This window comes from Triturus cristatus, chromosome 1_2 (assembly GCF_964204655.1).
Source record: "Triturus cristatus chromosome 1_2, aTriCri1.1, whole genome shotgun sequence".
Taxonomy (NCBI): domain Eukaryota; kingdom Metazoa; phylum Chordata; class Amphibia; order Caudata; family Salamandridae; genus Triturus; species Triturus cristatus.
Window position 1 is genome coordinate 442,569,513 of NC_140580.1, and position 21,918 is coordinate 442,591,430.

The window sequence follows — 21,918 nt, forward strand, 5'->3', positions numbered from 1 at the left end:
GAAATATCAGACACCCTATCTTGTGAGAGACCAGGTTATTCTTAGGGGTGACTTATTAGAATTTAAAAACAGGGTTTCCTGCAAGTGTGACAAAGGGTTTTTTAAGGCTGCTGTAGTCACAGTGCACATGGTAGTCCTGAACCATGTTTGACAGGCCAAACCTGGGAATGGAACCATAGTACTGCAGTGCCTAGGTGGCATTTAACTTGTAGAACCTGGATGTATTTCCTATGCCATATTCTAGGGTATTATAGGCAAGTTAAATATGTTCACCAGGGGTGCGCCAATTTAGCCATGTTTAAAGAGAGCACATGCACTTTGCTCCTGTTTAGCAGGTGTAAAAGGAACAGAGTTCAACAACAGGGGCCAGAAAATGGCAAAAATTCTGGTGCAAAAATGCAAAAAAGGTGGATTTGCTACACCATGTAGTTATTCCATGGGAGTTTAAGGGTACCCCTACCTGATATCACTGGTGAGTGTGACACACTTTTCATGATAGAAAAAGACCTGAAGACAGGTAGATGTTGGGGACTGTTGGTTTCAGAACTGTGGAGCCAAAAACTCCTGGTAAAATTGTACTCTTAGAGAGCAAAATAGCTAGCACAATTATTAAATACATAATAAGGTGTTCGAGTCACATGAGCTGTAGATCATATGCTTATTCATAGATCGCCATCTAGTGTTCGGTCCAGGCTATAGTTAGAGTAAGCACCTCTTGCCTTGATGCTGCCTTGGATCCTAGTAATTCATTGCTTCCTTCGGGTATGTTGGAGCTTTTTGAGGTGAGGGCTGCATCCCACAAAAGTGTATCCAGATTGTTCTTACCGCTGATGTTGCAAAGTTTGTACAGGCGACATGGAAACTGAGCCTGCATGAAGCTGAAGAAAAAGGATAAGATGTGAGGACCACATCGCCAAGGAGGTGAAGCGAAGTAAACCTGGTCATTGAATTAGTGGGCCATTCTTGGTATGGTAACAAAGTGATGTTGAAGTGATCATAATTGTTACAAGTTGCATGGTGCTGGGAGCTGAGCACAGTTTCAAAGTGATCCGGACCAATGGCCTGCCAAGCATTGGGGCAAGGGACAAATGTGCAGGAGCTCACCAGTGTTTGGGGATTCTTGTGGTATCTGAGAGTATTGAGAATGATAAAAAATACCATACAAAATGAGCTATGACGTGCAAGATAGCGAGAAGATGAATTGTATCCCAAAGAAGGCATTAAAAAAAACTTACTTGAATTGCGTCGACCTCATTCATGTTTGAGAAGGACAGCTAATGTCCTAAAAATTTATGCAAAACGTAAGTTCAGGGGTGTCAATGAGCAGGAACCATTAATGGGAAAAGGGACTTGGCAACCAATTTGAGGCGAAACCCTGACATGAAAAGAATGTCTTTGGATAATATGTTATAGTCCATAATTAGTCCATAATTATTTGCAAAATATAGAGGACAATCTGGCTAAGTGTCCAAGGAGTGTCACACCTGTGAAAGCTTGATTGGGATAAAATATTACCTGTGAAACTCACTAACAAAAGGTGAATGAGGGAGCGCAGCAACAGACTTTCTCTGTTTCTGTCTCTGAACAACTGGAGATAGATAGACATACAACCCATGCAGAGTTAAAATGGCTGCCATGCATCGCTGATGTGTCCGGTGAAGGAGTTGAAAAGTTGCTGCAGTTTTAATGCATAATTGCTAATGACTGCCTATCTAAAGCAGTGAATTGGGTTAAGATTAGGACTTTGTATTTTATGGAGAGGACCTGTTTGAGGCATGTTTGTTGGAGATACACATGCTTTGCATACTCCTGCCATCTAGTGTTGGGTCCTGATGTTTGCAGGTTGTTTTTCTTCAAAGAAGTCTTTACTAGTCACGAGGTAAGGTTACTCCTTTCGGTTAGAGCGCGCATGGGCATCGACTCCATTGTTAGATTGTTTTTTTTTTTGCCATCCAGTTCGGACCTGTATAGCTGTGCTCCGGATCAAAACTGTTCTTTGGGTTCCCCTTGGTGCGCAATCCACTACTCTGGATGGTATTATTTCTGTACGCTTTCCCTGTTCTCAGCAAATTGAATCGGTCAACAAATTCTCCATCTTTGATCGAAAACTTCAAGGGCGGCCCTCGGACCTAACTGCGTTGGGCTAGCCTTCTGCCGATGGAATGAACTCCGTTTCAATTCTGTCCTTGGTGCCAAGCCAAGTACCCACACACCAGCCTACATCAAGTAACTTGTGCCTCTCCCCGGAGCACAAGGAGGAAGACTGTGACGCCTGTAAATCATTTTGGTCCAAGAAAACTCTATGCAATCGTTGGGCTCAATGACAAGAAATGCAACACCAAAGCATTCAACGCACTCCGGATATCTTCAGCAAAGCATCCCAGCAGGAAGAGGTCGAAGCATCGGCGGCAGAAGAGGTAGAGGCCTTTTCCGTTCCAGAGTCTCATTCTGAACTCGAGATCGATTTGGAGTCTGAAGACATGCCTCTGGGACAGGGTGCCATGATAACCGAAGATGCCTTTACCCCCAAAACCTTTTCTAGAAAGCATAAAGCTACGGCACCACCTCTGCCTTCTGGCCAAGGTCGGCACGAGACAATGTTTTCAACGCCCTGCCTCCTGGCTTGGGACCAAAACAAATCATCAAGCCTTCCGGTTCAAGACAGAGTCGGGCGAAATCCTCTTCTGATCCGGTTCGAAGTACAAATCTCGTTCGGAGCTGAAACCCTCTGGTTCCAAAGACAAATCTGGTTCGGACCCGAAATCCTCTGCTCCTAAAAGCAAAACTATCTTGGTGCTGAAATTGAAGGACAGCCTCTCGGAGCCTCCCACAACCATTTTAGACCTTCTTAAAGCTAAATTGGAGCCTAAACAAAAGAAGATTTATATTAATCCTGATACAGGACATATTTCTGCTAAAACACCAGCCAAACGCAAACTTTCTTTAGAGAACCCAATTTATAAGATCCCTCTGAAGAAGAAAATTGGCAAGGCTACCATCCAGGCTTTTCCTGTCTCACAATCCACTCCACATCCACCAACTTCTCCACTCATACACAGCTTAATGTGGATGATGTTGATGAAGAAGATTCTATTTTGCCTGTAGACCAATGGAATGATTCACCATTGACCCTCCCTTGTATACTGACCCAGACCTTTACCCTGCAAAGTCCTCACCATCAGATGATAATGTGGCTTATCAAGAACTCATTGCTGGAGCAGCAGAGTATCACAGGGTGGCCTTACAAAAAGAATCCTTAGAAGAAGACTTTTTATTTGAAACACCTGGGTCCACACACAGGTCAAATCAAACACTCCCTATGCTAAAGGGCATGATGAGGCATGCAGATGACCTTTTCAAAGACCCTGTGCGAGCATGTATTTTAACTCAGTTGATTAAAAATATAAACCTTTTCCATCTGATCAATTGAGACAATTACCTCTCGACTCATCTAGTAGTGTCCAATGAATGCAAAAGAGCTAATTTGCAAACCACTGGTGATGCATCTCCCCCAGACAAATCTATGCTTATAGATGCCTCAGGTAAACGAGTGGCTGCTCAAGCCTCTAACCACTGGCGCATCGCAAACACACAGGACCTACTAGCTAGGTACGACAGAGCACACTGGGATGAGATGGAGCAGCTGCTCCAATATCTCCCAGACTAACACAAAGCCACAAAGGCACAAGAGTTGGCTCAAGAGGACAAACTAATTTCTAACTCTTCAATCCGATGTGGTCTAAATGCTGCTGACGCTGCGGCTAGAGAGATCAATACCAGAATTCTCCTTAGAAGGCATGCATGGCTTAGGATTTCAGGGTTTAAACCTGAGGTTCAACAGTCCATTCTAAATGCCCCTTCTGACAAAAACATTAGGGGTGGGCGGAATTTGCATAGTCCCGCTACGCAAAGCTCCGTCAAACGGTAAAAAGTCTCCCCGAAGCGGAACTCGAAATTACCCAAATTCCGCGAGCGGAACAGTATTTACCGCCTGGCCTAAAAAACATCTGATTGATCCTGAAGTCGATCAGTCTTTAGAAAAAATGAAAAAAGACACAGAAGTGGCAAAGTCCATGGGAGTGCTCGAGTCCCCATCAAATAGAGGCTCCTTTCACAGAGCAGGGTCTAAAACTACATCTTCAGACCCAAATGTTTTCTCTTATAAAGGCAACTCACAGTCCTCTCCCTTTAAAGGCTTTTATAGAGGAGGGTATGAAGGAAACCATTCCAAAGGTAGGGGTAAAGGCACCACACAGGGTTACTCCCCTTCCCCTAACAAACTGTGATTTGCCCACACTTCCCCTGATCACTTAACACCTGTCGGGTGAAGACTTAAACTGTTTCTCCTCATTTGACAATCCAGACCAACCAACAAATGGGCGATCTGCCTTATCCAACATGGGTATTGCCTAGAGCTTACCACCAATCCACCAAACATTCCACCTCGCATTCACAAACTGTTGTCAGACCACTTACAGTTACTCAAACAAGAGGTGCAATCTCCCTTAGGAAAGGGAGCCGTAGAACCAGTTTCATTACAGCACCAAGGTTCAGAGGTTTACGCTCTCTATCTAATCCCCAAAAGTATGGCTCCTTAAGACCAATTTGATATCGGAGTGTTAAACCAGTACTTTCACAACAGTTCCATATGGTAACGCTTCAACAGGTTCTTCCACTTTTACAGCAAGATGATTTTATGTCCCCACTAGATTTAAGACGTATACTTTCACATTCCAGTCCATCCAGCTCATCGCAAATATCTCAGGTTTGTGATAGCAGGCAAAAACTATCAGTTCAAAGTACTCCCATTCGAAGTAACTGCTGCTCCCAGAGTGTTTACCAAATATCTAGCAGTAGTGGCAGCTCATCTCAGAAGACAAAAAATTCACGTCTTCCCTTATCTAGACGATTGGCTCATCAAAGCCAGCACACATCAGAAGTGTCTAGAACACACTCAGACCTCGTTAAACCTACTTCACCAATTGGGTTTCACGGTCAACATACAAAAGTCTCACCTACAGTCTTCACAAATACAATCTTATCTAGGAGCCACTCGCAACACTTGCACAGCTCTAGCCTCTCCCAATGCAGCCAGAATTCACAATATTCAAACTCTATTGCTACAGTTCCAGGCCGACCAAACCTCACCAGCAAGGACTTTCATGCAGCTACTAGGAATAATGGCCTCATGCACCACAATATTGCCTCATGCAAGACTACATATGCGTCCTCTACAAGAATACTTGGCACGTCAGTGGAATCAATCACAGGGTCAATTAACAGATCTAGTGTTGGTAGACTGCCACACCTGTCACTCTCTGCAGTGATGGAACCATCAAAATGTATCAAAAGAGAAGACCTTCATCGGCCCTGTTCCACAGATTGTGCTTACTGCAGATGCAGCTCACATGTTGGGGTGCACATCTCCATCATTACACAATCCAGGGTCTCTGGGACAACAAGCACAAACGCCTCCACATCAACTATCTAGAGTTTCTAGCAGTATTTCTAGCGCCAAAAGCTTTTCAGTTCCATCTCAAAGACAAAAAAGGCCTTGTCCGCAAGGACAAGAGGAAAGCTATGTACTATGTACAAAAACAGGGGACACACACACTCTCCAACTGTCATGCCTCTTTCAGACCATTTGGAACTGGGCAATCCATCAGAGAATTAATCGTCTGGCAGAAAACCTTCTGGGAGTGAACAATCAAATTGCCGACCTTAGCAGAAGGAGACGGCAAATACACGAGTGGGAACTTCATCCCCAAGTTCTCCTTTCATACTTTCAACAATGGGGATACCCACAAATAGATCTATTCGCCACAGTAGACCATGCACGATACCCAAACTGTGCCTCCAGGTTCCTACACTGTCTCTCCAAAGGCAATGCCCTGTGGATGAATTGGTCAGGGATATTTGCCCACGCTTTTCCACCTCTTCCACTCCTTCTGTTTCTGGTTTGCAAACTCAGGCAAACATCACTTGCACTGATTTTAGTAGCTCCCACATGGGCCTGTCAACCATGGTACACCCCCCTGTTAAAGGTATCAGTAGTTCCACATCAAAAACTGCATCTCCCCTCCAGTCTTCTCACTCAGAACCATGGAGAAATCAAGCATCCAAATCCCAAGGAGCTCAACTTGGCGACTTGGCTCCTGAAGTCTTGGAGTTTGGATATTTACATTTGCTACCAGACTGTATGACTATTCTGAAAGAAGCAAGAAAGCCTACTATCAGAGCTTGTTATGCAGCAAAATGGAAACAATGTGTTGTTTATTGTAAAAACAACAATTATTCCTCTAGATGCTTCTGTTCAAAACCTTCTATGTTACCTTTTGCACCTACAGCAATCTGGATTAGCTTACACATCTATTCGATTGCACCTTGCAGCAGTAGCTGCGTATTTGCAGAACAGACAGCATTTATCTTTGTTCAAAGTTCCTATCATTAAAGCCTTTATGGAGGGCTTAAAGAGAGTAATACCGCCAGGAATACTTCGGGCACCAGTGCGGAATCTTAACCTTGTACGTACAAGACTTATGGGTCCACCCTTTGAACCATTATACAATTGTCTTTTACAGTTCCTTTCATGGAAGGTTGCCTTCCTCATTGCAATCACTTCATTAAGGAGAGTTGGTGAGCTACAGGCATTAACCTTTGAAGAACCCTTCTTTCAGCTTCAAAAAGTTATGGTAGTTCTTCCATCAACCCAAAATTCATCCCTAAATTAGTTTCTTCTTTTCATCTTAACCAATCAGTTTTTACCTGTGTTCTTCCCTCAACCTGATTCTGTAACTGAAAGAGCTCTTTGCACACTTGATGTCAGAAGAGCATTATTGTATTATATTGAAAGGACAAAAGATGTTTGTAAAACAAAGCTTTTGCATTTGTTCCACCTCAGAAAGGCAATTCTATCTCTAAATCCGGCATTTCAAGATGGATTGTTAAATGCATTCACACTTGCCATGCAAAAGCTAAAATAATTTTTATCTATACCCCCTAGAGTGAATTCTGCTCGCAAAATAGGGGCATCTATGGCGTTTTAAGTTAACGTTCCTATAGCTGACATCTGTAAGGCAGCAACATGGTCTACACCACGCACATTTACCAAACACTATTGTATGGACGTATTAGCATGCCAAAAAAGCCAATGTAGGGCAAGCAGTGCTAAAGACCCTTTTTCAGACAACTGCAACATCTACTGGTTGGCCTGTGCTTTTGGAGAATACGGTTTTATAGTCTATGCAAAGCATGTGTCTCTACAGCACACATGCCTTGAACAGATTGTTACCCAGTAAGCATCTGTTATTGGCATGTAGAGCTGTAGATTCACATTCACCCTCCCACCTCCCCAGACACCTGCAGTTCTCATTATTTACATTACATAGGAATGGACATCTCTGTTCTACACTCACTTTCTCCAATCTCACCCTCTTGTGGGAAAACAATATAACAATGGAGTTGATGCCCATGCGCAGTATCACCGAAAGGCGGAGTCCCCTTACCTAGTCACTAGAAAGACTTCTTCAAATAAAAACCACTACCAAACATCCGGACCCAAGACTAGATGGTAGGAGTATGCAAAGCATGTGGATCTACAGCTCTACATGCCAAGAACAGATACTTACTGGGTAAGTAACATAATCCTTAAAGAGCATGGATAGTTGGAAACCACTTTAACAACTTCTATTTGTGGGGGAGAAGGATACTTTTGGAAAAAATAGAACAATCCGTTTTTTTGTTCTTTTTGTCAGTTTTAGGGCTTTTCTCAAGGGTCAGCAGTGGTATCATGTTTTCGTGCATTAGTATATATATATATATATATATATATATATATATATATATATATATATATATATATATATATATATATATATATATATATATATATATATATACATATACACACATACAAACACATTTTCGTTGGTAAGAGCAGAGCATTTTTCCTATCATCTGATGAAGGATGTGATCCTAGTGTTTTGTAATATTACAGGATTGTCCGTTTACTTTCTAGTTGAGCATGGATCTGGATGTGATCTGTGTAAATCTGGCTTTGCAGTAGGTGATGAATACATGTATGGGTGGTATTTAAACAAGGGAAGAAGGGTGACTCCTCGCTGAACCACTTAGAACTATCATTATGGAAGATTATAATAAACTAATTCTGAATACTCGGTCCTTGATGTCAGAGGGATATGATCCCCTTTTGGGTAGTTGCTGCAACTCTCATCCACTCTGGCTCATAAACAATATTTTTAATGGAACTGTGGCATGCGTTACAGAGAGGAGACAGGCTGCCCCTGTCACATGGTGATCCTCAGCTGTGAAGATGCATTGAAACTTTGCTTGTGAAAGACTTTTTTTTCCTCAAGCTGGTGTGACTCCTGACTGGTGGTCTTTGAGTAAGTTATGATGTTTCCGTTACCCCACAAATTCTGGTCACTTCCCTTTCTAGAATGCTGCTAACACACAGTGGATTTGAGATGGAATGGTAGTTGTATAGTAGCTTGTGGTCTGTATTTTTGTTTGGGTGGAGAATTACTGCATGCCTTATTGGTATAATGACATAAGTCTTGGAGAGGTAATCTTTTTAGAAATTCACTCTTTAAGATTATAGCAGGAATTATGCCACTAGTGTATGGTCCATTATTTATTTTATGAAAATCAATATATTGCCTGCCATTTTCCCCACTGTCCAAACTTGATTTTGTTACAATCATTAATAGGATCTTTACCTTTAGACCCATCTCACATTTAGTGAGAGAAAGGGAAACATTACTAAATGCAAAAAATGTTCATGTGCTGAAAATGCTTTTATGGGGATTGAAATTCACTCTGTTGCCTTCACTGATCCAAAACACCTGGTTCACCATAAATACCCCAAGTTGTTTGTGTGGCCATAGCACAGAACCTTTCGAGTACGGGGCGGTATATAAAAGGAAAGCCAAGAACACTAGGATTTGTGGCCTGATTCAATCTTTCTGACTATGATTTGATTTTTGGTAAACCATAGTTTTCCCAAAGATAACTCTATCTGAGCTTTTTATGTTTGTACTGTGGCTATATCTACATTTTATTTTTCCAGCCCCAAAATAGCATGCCCGATGTTATTATATGGATGATCCGTGCTGAGAAGAGATTGGCTTATGCTCGGGTTCCAGCTCACCGGGTTTTGTTTTCAACAATGAGCGAAAAGGCATCTGGAAAATACTGTGGCAAGACTCAAACCATCTTTTTACAGGTAAACATGTTGATTGTTGATGGTGAAATCTTGGTTATACTGTTCAAAAGCTAGCAAGTCATCTTGTGCTGCCATAATGTCATTAGTGAGTCAGATGAAGGTGTCACTCAGTGCCATACATGTGGGTATAATTAGAATTCCTAGAAGGATTAATTCTTATATTTGGGTATTAAAGTAATTGCTCAAAGAGATGGTTTTAGAAGATATGATTACAACACCTACCTCAAGTTAGCCCACTGTACATATTCCTTGCAAACTGCTGGATTGTCATACAAGTAATTCATTTTATCTTTAAATTAGTCTATGTGGAGGCTACTTAAACGTAATTCAACATTTTGTATTTTTTTTAATCTACCTTTGTGCGCTGTTAGTATTTTTAGCTTGGAAATTTGGGAACGTTTAACCAGGAAAGAAGACTAGGCTTTAAGAAACCTGCACTGACCGATCTTGTGAAGCTCCATGGGGGAGTTGTTGACAAAGAATGCAGTAGATCAAGGATAACTGTTGATGTGTGCGTGCTTGCCCACAAATCACACCTGAAAGGCTTGCAGAGACACAAACCTGCACCCAGTCTATTCTCTAGATAATGAGTCATTCCTTTCCTTGCATGACTTGGCTGTCAACCAGGTCTACTGGCTTTTGTTGATAACTGTTCTGGTGAGCACAGGAAATTATAGAATGGTTGGCCTGTTTTGTATTTTAGATGGGGCTTTGTACTGACATGTCTCTTTTTGCTTTTGCTTGAACAAAAGATTTATCACACCTTACAGAGACTATGGCCACGATTACGATGAGTGTTGGAAAGCCTCTGACTTCAGGATGGTGGCTTTCCGACACTCATCGTCTGTTTCAATTCTGACCAGCTGATTATGTTGCAGCAGGTCGGAATTGAAACCGGCCTGTCATTCCTGGCTGGCTTCAGACGGGCTCCAGGAGCCCATCTGCCAGTCGGAGACCAGCCCGTAAACGAAATGGAAGGCGTTTCCGCCTTATTGATTATGATGCATGGTTTCTGGCAGGGCTTCAATGCTGGCCTTTCTGACATGGAAACCCTGTCTGAAAGCGAGTTTGGGGGCCCCTAGGTAGGGCCCCCTTCTGTTTTCAGCCTCTGGTTGGGGGCCAAGGGGACGCCAAAGGTGCCCCCTTGTTGATCCCTGCTCCATAGGGTGCAGGGATGAATACAGACTCCATTTCCTCTATGGGAGCTAGTGTTACGGCCAGTTTATGGCAGTAACACGAGGTCCTATAGAGCAATGGGAGGATGCGACCGCACCATGTGCGGTCGCATCGTGATTAGGCGGTCGGGACCGCCAACCAGAAGTCAGTTGGTCCCATTTCCGCAACAATGCCTACGCCCAACATCGAAATAAGCTCCAAAGTGTTCAACTTAAACCGAATCCTGGAAGTCCTAGTTCCATAGAGTGACCTCCAGACTGTTAAGATAATTTACATGTAATACTGGTATAAATTGTTAATTGTATCTTTTTTTTGATTGCTGCTAGATGTAGACGTACTGCTACAGCAAATTTCAGACTGCTTTTTCATCCATTTTTTTTCCAGTATCCATTAGATAAGAACAACGGTAACAAAGTTCCTGCTCAGTTGAGAGCGAACATTTGGCTGGGATTGACGGCAGAAGAGAAGAAATTCAACAGCTTTGCCGAAGGAACTTTCAGTGTGTATGCTGAAATGGTAAGGTTTCTTGTATTGTACTAGCATTTTGAAGATATGGTATGAAAAACATCCTGTGGACACTGTATTATAATATGCAACGCAAAAACCCTGAAATCTCCAATTAGATCAACATTTGCCCCGTTAAATGTAATTCTTTACCTCATACCTTTCCCTCCTGCCCAAAGCAAGACTTTTTACCTCATCATGAAAGGGTGGCATTGCCACCCTTTCTACCTCCATGGGGCATTACCAGGTCTTCCAGCAGACTCTCCTACTAAGAGCATCCACTATAACTCCAGACCTGTTTTGTCGTCTGACTTCCACCGTTGTATAGTATATGAAATGGATCTGAATCCACACAAAAATGCCTTAAACTGGGTGTGCCCTCTCTAAATCAATGGTTATGTCAAACCTAAAGCATATTATGTTGTTATTTATCTGTTGATTGAGCTTTCAGTCACCAGTGTTTCTTAGTTGAAGTAGACATCTGTTGGAATGCACCTAGCTATCACTAGTCATAGAAGAGCCAGGTTTTAAAAGCTGGGTGAAACACTTACAAAGAGGAACTAGAACACAGTATAAAAGTGACAAAATTCCAGTGTACATGAAGCCATGTTTTAAAACCTAAATCTCTGCTGGGTTGATCTGAAGGATCTGTCTTCATCTGTACAGCACTATTTATTAATTAATGTTTGTTTTTTAGATGTTTATGTGAGGAGGTTGTGTCGGGTATCTGTGAGGAGGTTGTAGCCTTCAGAGACCAGGTTGTTACGTCCATGTGTAGTGCGCCAAGCTTGCTTTAATATTTCAATTTTTCCTTTGTGAGTTTGTCAAATAGCTAATCAAAATTAATCCAACTTACATTTCCAATTTTCTGTCACATTGCAATCCACTTTGTTAATGCTGGAGCGCCTTAACCTCCAGAACCTCCTATATGTAATGATGCAGTATCCCATCACAAAATATCGTTTTTGAAATGTTTAATATTAATTGATTTAGGTTTTCATTGTGTGGTCAGCCATAGTAAGCTCCCCATATGACTTTAGTTTGCTCAGAATCGCCCCAATAACGTATGTACTTAAAACCGATCCAACGGAGCTTAGTTGGATAGATGTGCTGCTGCTAGCCTTATGTAGGCAATAACTCTTTTCACTCTTGAATGATCATTGTCTGTGCTTACAAACTGCTAATGCATTCAGCCTAGTCTTGTTCATTGTCCCTCTCTGATGGGCATGATACAATCAACAAACTAGTCAGAGATGTGTCCTGATTCGGAGTCTGAAGTTTTATGGTTGGATGTACCTGTTCTCTCTAAACTTAACTCACCCTGGGACTTTGTGTTACTAAGCTGTTATTTAACCATGTGTTACATAATGGCTGAAATGAGTTTAACTGTTTTTGGTTACTGCCTCTGTCTGCCTTGTTCTGACAGTGTTATTCATTTTTGTCATCCAACATCCTGCTCTTTGGTCTGTCTGGTTACTTGAATGTTTGTGGTAGTAGGGCTTTGCTTCCCTGGCAATATACATTGTAAAAAGTGAATAACCAATACAAGGAAGCTTAGGTGCGTTACTGCACAGTGCACATGTTCATCGGATGTGATTTTTAGAAACCATCTTGAGCACTTCAATAACTTAGTGTCTGCCTTTGGTCTAAACATGTGTTATTCTACATCTGCACTAGCTGCAATTTGCCTTAGTGTGGTGGTCTTTTCTTTTATCCTCCCAAATGCTCCTATTTCATCGATTACCTGAATAATTGCGGGGCTCTGCTTCCTGGCAATATACATAGCAAAAGGTCAATGACCACTTCTAGCAAACCTGGGTGCCTTTCTTAACAATGCACATCTGCATCGGAATATGATTTGAAGAGCTTTCTTGAGCACTTGAATTAATTTTCTCAGTGGGTCATTGTAATTGGGTTTTGTAATTGGGTGATTGCGAACAGCAGCTTCCAAATGCAAGAACGTGAGCTGGACCCATTATGCATACCAAGTGGCAGCAATTCTCAAAGGGCCTGAAACCATCCTTTTTATTAAAATGCACAGCAATCTAGGCATCCTACTTCTGTATCAAAGCCTTTGTTGCTTCAGAATGACATACTCGTTATTTTGTCCCTAAAGCACCCTGGGTTGTGTGGCAGGTGTGTGCCCTAGAGTGATGCACAAACACATGATTCCAGATGATCTTCATTATTGAATGGGAATTGTTCTAAAACTCCTTTCAATGGCAAGACATCTTGTCAATGTAGGGACATAAAAGCACACTTGTTGATCAACTGATGTTTGCCTATACTGGTGATAACCACATTGCTAGTTACAGATTAACTCCTGCTTCTCATTCACAATATTGTTTTCTCTTTTGCCTGCCTTAAAGCACGCAGAGACTTTCCCACCCATGCATTTGTGGCTGGATCAAACTATTTAGATCATTGGTCTGACTTCCTGGACAGAGTTTGTCGGGTTAAGCATACTGATCTTTAAACTCTTGTGGTCCACCGACATCATAATATGTAGGTTGAAATGTAATATGAGGCTATAATGCCTGTTGAAATTGTAATCAGAGAGCTGCATTTTCTTTTTTTAATCATGAACTGTGGCGTTTAGATTGCTCTATGTTCCCACAGTATGTGGCCGGCCTGCATTTACAATGCACAGAGTTCAAGTTTGTCTACAGCTAATACATTGTGTTGAAGGTTTTGGTGCCCGGACCGTAGATTTGCCCTAAAGGAAAATGCCTCATAAGTCCTACGTTTAGATCATAGGAATTGGTGCTCCCTGGCCCCATTGTGAAAAGTTATTTCAAGTTGTTCAACTCTCCTGAGCAGCTTTGTACATCCCTTGAAACATGCACAAACTGGATGTCTGGGCATATGATCAAACTGAGCTGTCTAAATGTCTTCTAATAGGAAGTCCTTTCCAGAAGTGATACTGGAAATATATTTTCATTGATTTCCTCCAGACTCTAAATCATGAGCAGTAATTGGACATCCTAAAGGATTAGAACAGGTCCTATCAAAACGAAGTCAAGAGGTTTAAGATTCCTGAAAGGCTAATCTTGGTTCTGATCCATACCTCTGCCTTCATGTATTGTCATGTGCTGTAAAAGGTTTTATTAAGTTCTCAGACCAAACCATGGCATGTAATTCAACAGTCCAAGTTAAACTTCAGTTTCTAAAAGGAAGCGTTCTCAGAAGTCATATTTGACTGCTTCTCCAAATATTCTGTACATCAAGTAGTAAGCGGAAGCTGTTAAGTATTTATTATAAATGTACAGGTTTTTGTATTGGTGTCTTATTCATTTGTCTAGTTATTGTCAAACTTCTATTCAATTACAGTTTGTGGAGTAGTTGTAGTTGGTGTATTGCTAGCAAGAGCAGAATCCATTTGAGCTATTAGTTGTAATGATTGATGCATACATGGAAGCCTGAAATACCTATACAAAAACACCTCTAATTTCCTTATTCATAGATCAACCACTATGTACCTTCAATAATAGGATTGCCTAGCTGCTTCACTGTAATAATTTATTAGAGTTGTGTTTTGACATTGCAATGCATGCTGCCAGAGCAAGAGGCAAAGTGAAAGGCACATCACAGACCGGAATTACAACTGCTGATTTAAACAATTAAAAAAGAACTAGCTTTTCTAATCGGTTTCTCTGAAATCAAAGATGTTTATGGCCGCATGTTTATTTTTACAGCTACAAGTCACTACACAAAAGTAGGAATCTCTCTGCATGTATTGCCATCTGTAATAGTGACATAATTTGTGTTTGCAGCACATTATTGTTGTTTTTTTGTGTTTAATTTCACAGTTCAGACTCTGAATTTTTGTTGGGCTCATTTGCAACCGTACTTGCTAATGTAAAAGGGCAAGGCCCTTTTAATTTAAGCCTTTTTGGAGACGGTGTGACCATGTATTATAATGAATGAACTACCCTTTGCAAGAGGTTAAAAGAACATTGCATATCATCTTAAATTACCAAGAATTTATAAAGGAACTCTGCCATTAGTCTTTCTTTCTTTGTGGTCGCAGAGCTCCTCAGCGACTTGCAATATCCTTATAAAATATAAAAAAGTGCTTTATTAATAATATATATATTGTGTGACTTCTAATGATCAGTGAGAATTAAAAGTAGCAGTACTGGGTGTTTGTAGTCAGAATGGGTGTCCGCATTCTAGTTGAGAAAAATGTGCAAGTGCTTACTGTCCATTGGTTTTACCAATAGATTAACTTTGCAAGTTGTTAATCTTTCCGCTCTGGATAGCATTGAATTAGCTGTTTATTTCTATTCTTTCAAAATGTTTATGGAAACTGTGAGAAAGGCTAAGGAGCGCTGGGCTAGTTGGGAATTACGACAGGGACTAGTTTGTAGGGCTTGAATTGTTTGTCAAAGAAGACAGATTGAGATTGTTGATGGCTACTTTGTACATTTAAGGGTATTTTTTGATGTGTAAACACAAGCCTTTCAGCCTGGTTTTGGCCACCTGTCACTTTACCATTTTGTACAAACTGTTCAGAATTGCGTTGTGCCCCAGGGCCTTGAGAGCAGAGGAGAAGTCAAGGAATAGCCCCAGGGGAGTTTCCCAATGCAAGATTCCTTTTTCCACCTGACTTGTTGGTGTCTCTTGATGGCTGAAAGGGACTGCTAGTGGTCCAGGTTCCAACTCTATTATAGATGCTGGAAATCCATGGATAGGATGCCTGAATGAATCTCAAAACACAAAGCACTGTGGGCCACTTTTCAATCTAGCACTGAAATTAATGGAAGTGGTCCATCCTTGACTATTGCATCTTCCCTTTGATGCATGTTAAGTGTGATGCACATACGCAAACGTGGGCCTTGTAGCTTGCTGTGCCACTGAGTAAAACTCAATTTTAGTAATTGCGTCCAAGAAGTCTTGGGCATGTCTGAGTTGCTTATAATTCAGTTCAAAGTGGATGTGGACAAGCTGCACTGACTGTGCTGTTTATTATGAGTTGCAGGCATTTGCATATGGTTGGGCCCCTGTCTGTGTGAACAATAACCAAAACAATTAGCTAGATTGTGTTCCAGAGTAATAACACGGGGTTGAGGTTCAGTGTTCCAAATCTGTGTGAACACTGTTTTGAGACAAATTACTATGAAAAGAATATTTACTAATGAGGTATAGATAGGCAACCAGTTATGATCAGCTAGTTTAATTGTGTTTCGTAAAGCATTCTTCTGTGATAGTTATTGAATTTGGCAATTTGTATAGCTCATAATCTCTAGACAGTCTGACCGAATTGACGTGTCATGGCTGATAGAACTATTGAGACTGTGAGAGATGGTTGCTCTAAAAGACCCAAAATTTATTTTACAGAATTGGTGTTTTTCTGACATCTAGTAGAGGCTTTTTTTAGGTTTTTGAGCATTCATGCATTGATATGCCTCCCTCTTGCGTCCTGGTTATTTATTACTTCGACATTAAGAACGTTGAGAACACAAGTTCCTATAAAGTTTATATCTTGAAAAAGTGGTGCTGAGTACCATTTTGTCAATAATTTGACCTAGACTCTGGTGGCAGCTGTGAACCTGGGCAAACTTTGGAGAATAGGAGTAGGATACGCTTGCCCATATCATAAGCAGCTGTTTTGGCAATTGCCTTCTCTGCCTTTTGAAAAGTCAGTTCGTACTAATCTTTTCTTTTTATGATAAGATTCACTGGCAAGATGTTCCTCCCCAAAAAGTTAACCTCTCCTAAAGAGTTGTAGGTAGAAATGACTGATCTGACTATATTAAGGGGGTCTTTCATGGATGTTTTATCATTCAAGTATATTCTCAGTCTTTTAACATTTGTGTTGGCTCTGCGTGTTTATGCCGTCGAGAAGGAAAATGTTGTGTTCCAGTGGGAGCTTCTATGAAGTGTGTTGGAGTTCAGAATAATGACCTGGTTGTAACTGGTTCAAGGCTCATCCATTTGTTCTTGATCCAGTTGTCAACTAGTTCAGACATTTGGGAATGATATGAGTGATCTGAATGATAGTGGGTGCCAACCTACTCCATGCTAAAGTTAATCTTCTTTGACTGCCAAAACTTATTCTTAGGAACGCTCTATGAAAACCCTCAAGCCAAACTAGATTGTTTCGCAATTGAAATAATGACCAATCAGTATTTTAAGTGCTATGTTTACCCTTAAACTTAAAGAAATGTGAAATCTATCTCACAAGTTGTAATAATGAAATTTAGTTAATGGAAAATTAAAAATAGTAGTACCGAAGATCAAAATATAGAAGAAAAATTAGAGGCCACACCTCAGACTCCCCATGTTACACAGTTTAAACATGACAAACTCTTTTGTAATATTCATCTCCACCACTCTCTTCAACTCTATTTAACATTTTCCTCGCTCTTCTTCACAGGAATCTGAACATCATATATATGTGGCTTCATGTGTAACGTTCTCATTCACAATTCCTAATCTTTCACTACTCCTCTCTCTCTTGATTCCCTCACCTGTCACTAAGCCCCCCTTCAGTCAACAGATGAAATAGCCATACTCTAGGTACACAAATACTCCATACCCAGAGTCCTGTGCACTGCTCTTTGATTTCATTCTTATTCCTGTAAGACTGCAAATATACATTTGTTTTGTGTGCTGTATCACACATGCAAAATTATTATTTTCTTATATTATTCAGAACACACTTTCATTTTAAATTTGAAAGGTAACAATTCAGGAGCAGATTTCCTTCTCATTGATTAAACTCATAATAGAAATATGTACTGCTTTAGAAACAAAGTAAAGAAAGGTGTAGGGTAAAGTTGAGCAACTTCTTACTAGAAAGTTGAGGTCTATAGTATTAGGGTTGATGAGATCGTGAAATAGATGCTGTTTGATATCATTATTTTCATACTACGATATCCATTTGTTAGCCATCTACAGCTCATAATTCGGACATGAAGACTATTGCTTATCAATTAAGAAAACCCTTTACATTAGACTTTTCCGGTTTGAAATGGAATTCAAGCAATATAGCTAGCTGTCAAATTCCCTGTCTGGCTACTTTCACCATGGTTCCCTTCTTTCTGTCTGCCCCTTGCACTTTTGAGCAACTTGTGAAAAGCTGCAAAAAACTCAGGTGCCTTTAATTCAGTGTTTAAATTTTTTGGGGGAATGCATCTTACTTTCTTTAGGGGTAGACTGACTTCAAGAAGGGTTTTCATAGATTGTGCTTGGCTGACTGTTGTGATCGTGTATTTGGGTCTTAAAACTGAGCATGGAACTGACAATGATTTTGTGGCATGTGCTCCAGGACCGCAGTAATTAATATCTACTGACTCTGGTGTGCTACTCTGGTAGAATGGTAGGCTATACCACTATAGGTGTTTATCTAAGCACCACAGTTATGTTTTAAAAAAAATGTTTCTGGGTCAACAGTACTGCTTCCACACAATAGCTTAACTTGTTAATTCTATATTGATTTGAAGGACTTCGGCCAAGATAAGGGCAGACGTATTAAATCAACTGTGTTAAGCATAAAACTACTAGATACCTTCAGTATGCCGGTTATTATAATACAGTAAACCTACTAATTTAGAAGTCTGACAATAACTACTTCAATGTTTAAGAAGCTGGTGGATAACTAACACATCGTAACTACGGCTTTCTGTATTAGAGCTTTTAGTTTTTTGACATGTACTTCTGGATGTAGCTAGATTTCTTTGTGCACATTTCATCTCTGTTGACACATACTAGTTTGGGGATTTGTGAAAAATTGAGCTGCAACTAGTGTAGTTTCACATTTCGTTAACATATAAATGAATGTTCGCTTTCTAATGTCTTATGGATTTAGATTTTTTTAAGTGCCCATACTTGAAACATCAGTCCATTTCTATAAAAACACAACCATTGCAGTTTGGAAATATTTCAGTTTCATTGAAAATTATATTATTGTATTCGTTCTTCAACCTGCCAATATGCACAGTCCAAACTAATGCCATTAAGAATCCCTAAAATACTCATTTTCTATTTTATCCATATTTAAAATAAATCCAGAGTGGGGAAAAAGACAGAATTGGTACTTATCTGTAAATAAAAAAATAGTCAAAATGGCAACCTGGGAGCCTTCATCAGAACAAGGACAAACAATATTGATTTGCCCTGTTCAACGATATATCTATCTCTGTAATACCATCACAAATTCTTATTTCTAGTAGATTCCTTGACGTTTCACGGTGGTTTCCAAACAAACTATGCCTTTGCACTACTTAGAAATATATGCATTTTCCATAGTATTCTGGTGTTTTTCACTGCTGTAGATTAATGAATGCAGAACATTGTGAACCATGATTATTATTCTGTTTTCTCTTTAGTTGAAAAGATTAACAAACATTCAGGAAATATTTAATGATTTAAGCACTACTGTGCATCAAGTCTACGATAAATTTGTGTAGCGACTATCATGAAGCATCCAGGCACTTGTGCCTCTCACTTGCTAGCCTATGAATTAATATAACAACTGAAATATTATTACAAAGTCAAAGGAAGTTGCAGACAGTAATCAACCATTTCTGATGCTTTGCAGTTGTTTAATTCTCTCAAGGTAATTCTCAAACGTTAGCGCAATCCATTATACCAAAACAGTCAGCCAGTGATAATGTTATGCTCACATTTTGGTGAGTGAATTGAGCATCAATTTTGTAATGGTTGTCTCCGTCTCCTGTTGACCTGGTTGCTTCTCCCTTGCTTGCCAAGCTTCTATGAGGCTGCAATCCTATTTAATACCAGGACATGTCGGGAGTATCTTTAAAGGATTGCTAGTGATTTTAGATATTGCTGTAATGCAGAAGGAGTCTAGTACCTGGGTGTAATGGGCAATGCGGGGTCCAGGATCACACCATCTCAGACGTTTTGTTTAGTAGAATGCTATTTCAGTGTAATATTCCCTTGGTTTGTCAGTAGAAAGTACCAGGTACTCAGGTTTTGCTCAGTCCTGACCAATTACAGCACACAACACAGTTTGCCCACATTTTTATAGCCAGTGGTGGTGGCTGTGTCTTTGGCTTTACAGAAAGCATTCCAAAGTAGACTTTATTTGCCATATGGTCGATCACTGACCCTAGAAGCCATTGTGATTTACATTATGTAATGATTTAGATATGTGTAAGGTACACTATCCATTCTTTCTCCATTATAACTTTGAGATGCTGCTGTTGACACCTGCTAAGCTGCTACTTGTGCAAATATGTTCATGTCTTTATTGAAAGAGGATGCTTGAAATATTATCTCCCAAATTTGTAGCACATCTACGATGCAGTCCCTTTGGCATCGGGTTCCTACCTACTCAGCAGGACGTTTCTATCGAGCGGTTATCCATAGCATTTTCGAGTGTGTCTATACCGGAAACACCGTAACGGAACTTCAACATATTTCATTACCGCGTTAACTCGAAACCACAAACTTTGTATCCAACTCCAGTTCTCTGACATTGCTCATTACTACAAAAGGCTATATGAACGGATTGACCATATATTTAGAGCCCATTTACGCACAGTGTGGAACCTTTTCCATTTCCAGTCTGCTCTTACGAACACGTGCAACTCTTCAGTTTATCCATCATATAATTCTACTCAAGCCACATCGGATCCATATACTATTGGTTATGTTATCCAGTACATTCTCATCGGTCTAAAACCACGATCAAGTCTAGGCCCCTCGGACTCCTGAAACATATATATTTTACGCCCTGAAGAAGGTGGCACCCGCATCAAAGGGTGATTGCACCGAAACGCGCGTTGGCTTATCCTTTTGTTTTTCTGTCTTTCAGATCGACCCTAACAATGTATACCAACTTACTGTTGGGACGATTTTTTTGACATAGATTGTATGCCTTGGAGATGAATGTGTTGCACAGAATTAGGTTGTGAATGGATTTATCGTATGCGTGGTTTGTACGAATGAGATATGTTAGGCTGTCCATTTAAATGATCATTCGGATGGGGTCATTATTGATTTTGTATATATTTTTTACATTATACTAATACATTTTGATATTTCATTATTTTGTCTATATCAACAAAGACACAATTAAATATTGTCAATTCTAGTTGGTTTATTTTTCTTGTGTTCTTTATATGGTCTAGCCTGAGTGACTTTCTGATATTACGACTATTCAGTGTCTTTATTATTTAGATAGGCAGAGCAAATTTCTTGCATTATTGGCAGTCCCTTTGTAAGTCAGTAACAATTATGCATTGCATTAGTTGGTGATGCAGATTTATGTTGAGTGATTTCTGCCTTGTTCTGCTTTAGGGTGTTCACAAACACCCTAGGGAACACGAGGTATGAAATATGGAATCTCAAAATTATTTTGGAGTGATATTAAATAAACTGGCCCACTCCTCCCCTTTGAGTAGCTCTAGATGGTCACCACAAGTGCATCACAATTTCTCTTCTTAAGTTGAGTAGGTTCTCTGCCGTGGGAACAAAGTTTGTTGTTACCTTTAATCCATATTTATATTTTTTATTGTCTACTTTAAAAAATAAATAACAATTAGGACTTAGTTTTCCACATATTTGGCATCTTTTTTAATTATTTGTTATGCATTTACTTCTTTCCCTAGTATGAAAATCAAGCAGCGATATTTGGAAAATGGGGCACCACAGGACTGCTGAAGCGCCACAAGTTTTCGGACGTGACTGGAACAATCAAGTTAAAAAAGGAAAGCTTCATGCCACCGAAGGGCTGGGAATGGGAAGGCGATTGGGCAATAGATCCTCAGAGAAGGTCAGGGAGCTCCTTTGCTGTCCAACAGTATACTTTGTGAAGTGTTTTCTAATTATTTGTAATTTTGTTGTAAGAGAGGATACACTGTACTGGTTTGTAATCCCTGTGATGAAACAGTCTGGAACCAATTCTTTTATCCACCACTTTTCAAGGTTACAGGGTGTACATTGTTAATACACAAAAAGAGGAATGTATAATGCCGCATGACTCAAAGTAAATGTAATCAACTTAGTTAAAAGGTATTCCA

The 21,918-nt window shown here is 40.2% G+C and overlaps 1 protein-coding gene across 5 annotated transcripts in view; it reads left to right on the plus strand.

Moving 5' to 3' along the window:
• Positions 1-21,918, plus strand: part of MYOF (myoferlin) — a 591,005-nt gene that overhangs the window by 351,342 nt on the left and 217,745 nt on the right. For all 5 annotated transcript variants that reach the window (XM_085606131.1, XM_085606127.1, XM_085606128.1 and 2 more), the window contains 3 exons: positions 9,089-9,244; positions 10,805-10,936; positions 21,508-21,671. In XM_085606131.1, coding sequence (XP_085462257.1) covers positions 9,089-9,244; positions 10,805-10,936; positions 21,508-21,671 — 452 coding nt within the window. The remainder of the gene's footprint in view (positions 1-9,088; positions 9,245-10,804; positions 10,937-21,507; positions 21,672-21,918) is intronic.